The sequence below is a fragment of the Oncorhynchus mykiss genome, chromosome 6 (assembly GCF_057628025.1).
Source record: "Oncorhynchus mykiss isolate SJ-2025 chromosome 6, ASM5762802v1, whole genome shotgun sequence".
In the NCBI taxonomy this organism is placed as follows: Eukaryota; Metazoa; Chordata; class Actinopteri; order Salmoniformes; family Salmonidae; genus Oncorhynchus; species Oncorhynchus mykiss.
In genome coordinates, this window is record NC_143027.1 from 24657699 (window position 1) to 24665244 (window position 7546).

At 44.6% G+C, this 7546-nt stretch overlaps 1 protein-coding gene across 1 annotated transcript; it reads right to left on the minus strand.

Annotated features, from left to right (window-relative positions):
• Positions 1-520: 520 nt before the first annotated feature.
• LOC149982813 (uncharacterized) lies at positions 521-6277 on the minus strand. The gene is made up of 9 exons (XM_090237390.1): positions 6169-6277; positions 5861-5965; positions 5640-5706; positions 5276-5429; positions 4955-4991; positions 4537-4847; positions 1113-4134; positions 855-936; positions 521-639 (listed from the first exon to the last, which is right to left on the minus strand). Exons 1-9 carry the CDS (start codon positions 6184-6186, stop codon positions 521-523), a joined length of 3915 nt encoding a protein of 1304 aa, XP_090093516.1. The 5' UTR covers positions 6187-6277.
• Between the last annotated feature and the right edge of the window lie 1269 nt (positions 6278-7546).

Sequence of the window (7546 nt, forward strand, 5' to 3'; positions counted from 1 at the left end):
TTGCTGCTAATAAGCTCTTACCAATCAAACTAAATGAATAGACATCTGCTTATCTGACAGTCTATGCAGCAACTATTGTATTAGAGTCAAACTGTGGTTATTTTATTTATTTTCCTAGACAAGTCAGTTCAGAACAAATTCTTATTTACAATGACAGCTTGGAACAGTGGGTTAACTACCTTGTTCAGGAGCAGAACGTCATATTTTTACATGGTTAGCTCAGGGATCTGACCTAGCAACCTTTCAGTTACTGGCCCAACGCTCTAACCACAAGGCTACCTGCTGCCCCAAGTCCTGCCAACTCAAAAAACTGCACAATAAATATGTAACCAAGGAGGAACTAGTGCATTTCTCTGAGAAAATCTGCTTCAGTATTACCAATCTTCCAAAACACTTGAAATTCTTGTAAAATAATTTGCATTTATTTGACCAAATAGACTTTGAAAGGGTAGACATGCAGAAATTCCTCTTGTCAAAAGTCTTGCTGTTACAAAAGTAGTTCTTCATGCAGCGTAACAGGTTACAGGTTCTTCTTGATGAAGCGCCTGAATGGCTTCATCATTGCTGAAAAGACCCTGACAATCAAGGATCGTTTTTTGACAGGCTGAGATATGGAGGGAGAAACCTCTCCAACGGGAACTAGAAACACAAGAGAAATAGAGAAACACGAGAGAGCGTGAGAGAGAGAGTGTGAGAGAGAGTGTGAGAACGAGAGAGAGAGAGAGAGAGAGAGAGAGAGGGGCAGTATAGTAACGTTGAAAAATAACAGTGCTATGAGTTTGGTAGGCATACCTATGTTTCTAACACACACCTAAACAAAACTACAAGCTTTAGCAGAGCTCTAAAATCCTTACCTATGCAATGTGCACCAGTAGAGGGAATCTCAGTCTGTTCCTGGACTGAATGGCAGTCCTTTTTGTTTCCTCTCTTGGAACGCTAACAGAAGAAAGGTAAAGAAAATGGTACAGAGAATAAATAACACTTCTGAATCCAAGGCAACAATTTAGTGATGAATAAAACATATTTATTTCATGTATTTGTCTTATCATAGCCACATCAATAACATCAGCACCTAACTGGAACAAAAAACAAATGCTAACTCCCTGCTATACCTTGAAGTTGATCCTGAGTTTGGTCATTGAAAAGCAAAGGAAGCTCCTTCTTGCTTTCTGCTCAGCCCCCCTCTCTGTCTCAGCCTGGTCTAATGGGTTTGTTGCAGCAGAAGCTGGTCTTGACGCCTCCTTGCATCCTTGTACCAGCTGCTGGGTCAAGGACTTTACCAGGACTCTGTCAAATGCAGGGTCCTGGGAGGAAATAGCTGCTTGCAGGGTGTTATAAGAGCCAAACTCCTCCATGAGGTTTTGATGTACACCTCTGAACACCCTGTGGATGTACAGGTTCTGGGAATATGCCTGTGTCCTGGAGAATCTGGATGCAGCACAGAACTCAGACAGGACTTGTCTGATGAGTTGCTGAGATGTTTCTGTCATGTCTGCTGCCTGTTGGGAGGGTCCATCTAGGGCTGAGGGTCTGATCTTCGATAGCAACCTTATCACCAGTATGGTGACAAAACAGATGCCATCATCTTTGCTGGAGTCCATCAAGTACTGCAGTGGGAATGCAGTGGCACTGCTGATGTCCGGGGGGATTAAGAGCTCCCTCAGATGGCCAGAGCTGCTGGGGATGCACACCTCCTTCTCTTCAATGTCAATCCCATTTCCCTTTGGTACCAAAGAGGTTCCCTTGCTGGTGAAAGACGGGGTGGAGGATCGAAAAGAGGCTTTAGCACTCGGTGGTCGACTGCTGTCAGTCATTGGACTGTTACGATGCAGGGGTTCATCTATGTGTGCCATCATCTTTGTCTTTATGTCACTTGAAGAAATATCTGGCATTTTAGAGACCCTGGTGTCGATGCAGGAGCTCCTGACGATGGGGCAGGTCAGATCAAAAGGCACTTCGTCAGGGATGGGAGTGCCAGGGAGGTTGATCTCTAACTCACACTCTGACCTAGGACCCTTTGAAGAGCTGGACAAGGAACTACGACCATTTAAAGAAGTGGACAAAGATGAACAGGTTCTAGGGATGTCTTGGCAGACTTGTTCACTGTCATCCTCACTTTTCTCAACCTCCTTCAGCATAGTTCCTACCATATCATTGATCTGAAGGAGCTCTCTGGAATCCTTCATTCGCCCTAAGTTTGAGATTTCACTCTGGATAGCAACCAGGATTTCCCCAAGGGTCTCTTTGGAAGAAGCATTTTCTGTCCTTTCGGATCCGGATGGCTTCAGCCCTGTGAAGAAATCCTTAAGTGTGTTCTTCATACTGACGCAGATGGTCTTAGCTGTTGACCAAAGCTTCTCCTCTGATATTTTAACACTCAATTCAGTATCATCCATTTGGGAGCCCCCGTGGGAGCACTGCGAAACTCTCCCACTTCTTTCCAGTAGCACAGTGTCAGTGGACTCATTTTTCTGGAAAATAGTCGCCATTCCTTTGACAAAGGTTTCCACTAATCCAGAGGCTGTATTCTCAGAGGACATGGAGGACATGGATTCTGAAAGGACATGGATCTCTGATGGTGAGCTAGATGATAAGCCAGCCTGCAGACTTTTCTGAAGACCAGTATGGCTGATCTGTGTGATAAAGGAATGACTGGATCTCATCAGCACTTTACTCACTGCCTCTTCTGCCTGAGTCTGGAAGTCATTGCTAGAGAGCTTCTTAATGCTCTGAATCAGACTAGTAGAGGACTCTGTGATTCTGACACTCTCTTCTGAGCTCAGTTGAGAATATTGAGTACTCACGCTCAAGTCTTCATTGGGTGAGGGTGACTGGGAAATAGTATAGTCATCGAGCTTTGATAGGACACCATCAACAAACCAACAAGCCTCTAGGGACTCATCAGATGAACTGACAACGGCCAAGGATTTACTCTCCACTTTTGATAACTCTGACTTGTAGATGGAAAAAACACTGCTAAGAACTTCTTGAGTACTGGTATCCAGATTGGAGCGACAGAGAGCTGGTATTGGTTGGCTCTCTCTGGGAACTCTACTAAGTTCGGTGCTGGGTAACTGGACCTCAACAGTTGAAACAGTTGCCTTTTCCAGGGTGTCTGAAGACTCCTGAAGAGAAGCATCCTTAGCCACACCTTCTTCTCGAGTGGATAGAGTTAAAAGGTCCCTCAGCTTTGCTCGTATACGGCCGTAGAGTGTGCGTGCTAGAGAGAAGGTTATCATCTGTGAAGATCCTGTTTTGTGGTCATTTACAGGAACTGGCCAATCAACGGCTTCACATGTGCCTTCAAATGATGCTATCGTCTCCATGCCTCCCACAAATGCCTTAACAATCACTGTGGCAGTGGAGGTTACAGATGTCAGGGCTGTGCAGCTGGTATTCAGGGGGGCTTCAGTAAGGCTAGGAGCAGCACTAGAAGGCCTAGAGGAAGGAGCCATGCCAGAAGAGCTGCTGACTTTCCTTGTAAGGATGGTGCTCACCACCTTCAGGGCTTTAGACTGAAAGTCGGGGCTAGAGAGGGTCTGAAGCTTTCTGGCCACCACACTGGTAGAGGATCCAGTCTCTTTGAGAAAGTGAGTGGTCCCTTCTTTCCCAGATGGACACTCAACATCAAGGTCACATTGAAGATTGGTCAGAAATTTAGACCCCAAGATTGTCATCTTCTTGGCCAGATCCAATAGGATGTTGAAGTCCTGTGCCATTTTGTCCATTGTGCCGACAATGGCATCCAGCACATCATCGGTCACAGGGTCCATGAGGGGCTCGATAAACCCTAACCACTCTGGCTCAGACGTTTGGCTCTGTAGCTCGGCCAGGATCTGCACCGAGGCTACCCGAATGACCTCCTTGCCTGCTGCTATGTCCTGACTGTCCATAGGGGGGCAACTCCCCGGGCTGGCCTGAATGGCCACTGAGAGGCCAGAGTTAAGCTGGTGTACCACCTCCCCCACGATAGCACAGCTCAACTCGGAGGAGCTGGAGGAGGTGGGGTTGGAGTGACCCTCAACCAGGGATATCAGGAGGCTCTCTTCCGTTACCCCAAAAAGAGCCTTCAGAGGATCCTCCATGAGGGGAGCCTCTCTAGTTGCAGGCAAGCTCTGCAATGAGGTCTGGGACCTTGAAGATAAACACACAATCACCACTTATGCCATGCAAATGTGACCAACTGTATCTAATCTGGGTCATTAGTGAGCCTGAAAACCAAATTAGAGCAATGATGGATACTTCTCATACCACCGTAGTTCTAGAAGCCTAAAGCCAACTGACACAATTTTTTGCCTGATTTTTATGTTTGTACGACATCAGAATATGATTAATTCTGAAAGGCTGATCTATTTATTCATAGATGACTTTATGGCTTACCCAGTTAAAAATGACTTTCACCTGGACCCACCCCCTCAGTGGCAACATTTCTGACCAGAACTTAAAACTACAAGGTGTGAATTCCAAGTTAATAATTTATGATAAGTATGCGTCAGGTCTTGCAATTATTAAGTTGAAATATTGCTGTGAACATACCTCTTAGGCGAACAGCATGGTGATGAGGTTCTGCGAGTGGATTTTTGGCGGCACCCTGCACTGCCATTCCTCCTCCTCTCCTTAGTCCAGTAGTTCATCTCACTGATCAGCAGCCTTTTCTCTCTCTCATCCAGACTGCCTAAGGAATCCTCAGACCCTGTCAGAGAGCACTGGGATTCTGGGGAGGTTGCCCCACTCCTCAGGTTCACCCCCATGATACGAGCTAGCGCTGGTAGGAGAATGCGGAGGGCTGTCTGGGTCACGACTTTAACAATCTTCAGACACAGCGTGGAGAGCTGCTCGAATGTGAGCTATGGCCAATAAACAGAGGAATGTTTTTGTCAATCAAGTAATTCCATGACACCATTCCATATATAGCGCACCACTTTTGACCAGAACCTTATGTGGAGAGACTTACGTTATTTTTCATGCCATGCTGAATCACCCTCCATTGGCTAGAGAAAAGAAAAGAAAGGAAACATATTTTACCTGCACACTGATGTTGAGTTAGTGGAGTCACTAGATAGCCATGTCAGGGAAAATAAAAGTGTATTTAATTAAGCTATTAGCAAGTACATGAGACATTTTGTTCTTGATTTACAGGAAGAGTTAGGGGTGTGGTTACAGTGATGTTAGGGTTAGGTGTAGTGTTTGAAATCCCATTTGTGGTTAGAAGGTGCACTATGACTATAAATTCAGAGTTGTTGTATGTGAGGTTGGAAAAAGACATGGGACTTGCTCATCAGTTAGACTCCTCAGGAAGGAGAGGAGGATTGGGGCACAGCATGTCCCAATCTTGAGAGAAGGCATTAGAGTCCTCTGAGCCTCCTTCTCCAGCTGCTCAATGATAGATCCCCTTTCCCGGAAACCACACCCGGGTGTCTGAGAAGACTCTGGGAAACCGCAAAGAGAAATCTAAAGTTGAATCTGAACGTGATCCCTAATTTCCTTCACCTTTAGTGATTTGATTGCACTGGACAGGTAAAAGCACATCTCTCTGCGGGCCTCCCTTATATTGCTTTCACCTATATAGATACTATCTTCTCAGATTAGTGCTGATGAATTTGAACACAACCTGCACCCAACATGAAGTAATCTCAGACCTGCACCAATGCTGCTGTCTTCCTCCACGGAAGTCTTCTTGGCGCGGCCACTGGACTTACGTTTAGCCTACATGACAACAGATTATAGGTCTCATAGCAGATCTAAGGTCAATGTAGTGTCTCCTCCTAATGCTTTAAGGCTAGGATTTAGTGACAGTAAACTAATCCTAGATCTGTGCCTAAGTAGGCAGAACATGTGTAGAGGACAGCATATTTCTTACCTTGCCTCCTGTCCTGTTCTTGTTGGTCTCATGTGTCTCTGTTTCATCCTTCATATTCTCCACAACCTTATTTTGGTCATCCGGGGGATCCTCCCATTTCACGCTCTGGTGGATAAATGAGAGGCCAATATCAGTCCTAGGTTGTGACTTTATGAAACAACTTATTCGCTCTTATTTTAAACAAAACGACAATAGTGGTCAGATTTCAGTCCATGGATCAAACCAGTGAGACCTATTGCTGTGTTAGTGACCTACTATATTGTTAGTAATTTCTCCTCTAAACTCAAAATAGGCTAAATGAACCATACCTTTCTGTCATCTGACATGATGTGTAGCTTATTGTTGTAGGCTGTTTAGAGGAAATACTAATACCTCCTTTGAAAAAACGTCAGTGAACCATCGGCAAACAACTGAAGTGAATATGAACGTCCTTGAATTATGCCAAAGCATTGTTGAATACTCGATTCCGATTGGCTGAAGCCAGAGCATTCTCCAAAGATGTCATACACACATGATGTCACAATTAGGCCTAAGTCTAATGTCTATATGAATTGTCAATGTAATTAGAAAACAAATCAAAGCTTGTCAAAGTTCTGCCAAACGAAAATATCTCTAAGTACACGTTTTTGCGTTTAATTTATGGTTTATCATGCATCACCATGTACAAAAACGTAACTCGCTGCCATCCATTAGCTATAATTCTGAGGTTGCAAAGCTGCAGAACTAGGACGTGCAATAAATTATAACCACTTGCAGAATAATTTCAAATCAAAGATGTTCAAGGGGGTTTGAACTATTTCAGCACTGTGGAGCTGTCTGCTGCATCGAGCTGACACGTTTCTTGGCGTCAGGGGACCGTGCCATGGTGCTGAAACGGAGCAGGGCTCAGTTCTATGGATATCTCATGCGGATTTTCCTGCTAGCCTATGTATAACGATACTATAATCACATTATTTTCATCCATCCGCCAACACAAATGGCATGTCAACGTTTCCCAAATATGCAATGAAGCCAAGCCGAGATGTATGGTTCTTCATCCAGAGGACGAAGCACCACTGTATCATCTAAAACCTTCAGAGAGATCCCTTAAAACTGTAGTGTAAATTCTCCACGGCTGTTATGGTAGCTAGGTTAATTTAGCGAGACAAATCCAACACATAGCGTTTCTACTGAGTCCTGCTTAGAGGTGACTGACCGTCATGTTGCTAGTTGTAATGACGCTTTTAAAACAAGAATAGTTATTTGTAATTGCTCTGGGAGCTAATTATTGCAGAGCCCAGCAACACATCCTGCTCGCTGGGCTCATTATGGACAGCCAATGAGCATTTCAGGTGAAAAAGTCAGCCAGATCGGATCCCTATAACATACATGATACTAGGATCCTGTAGCAACCTGCCGGCCTGCACAATCCTCCATGGCACGAATGCTACACGCGCAATATGGTATGCTAACATCCCACAACAATTCCCCAATTGGAATTACTTGCCTAAACTTCCAATCATACTTATTTTCTAATATCAATCATAGTTTCTGCACTTAAAGCAGACTTGCTATTAGAACATGATGGAATTAGGACAACTGTAAAGTTCGTTAAACGTAGGCTAAAATGAACCTTACCTGGCTGTCGTCAGCCATTATGTGTAGCCCGTTAATTAAGGCTCTGCGCCTGTGATACTGCAGCTGTTC

Bases quoted from the DNA above. Each gene is read 5' to 3' on its own strand.
- LOC149982813 (XM_090237390.1), bottom strand. The intron at 5,430-5,639 runs GTCTGAGATTAC...GCGGTTTCCCAG, and splicing joins AGACAGCAGCATTGGTGCAG to AGTCTTCTCAGACACCCGGG. The intron at 640-854 runs GTAAGGATTTTA...TTGTGTTTCTAG, and splicing joins TACTGGTGCACATTGCATAG to TTCCCGTTGGAGAGGTTTCT.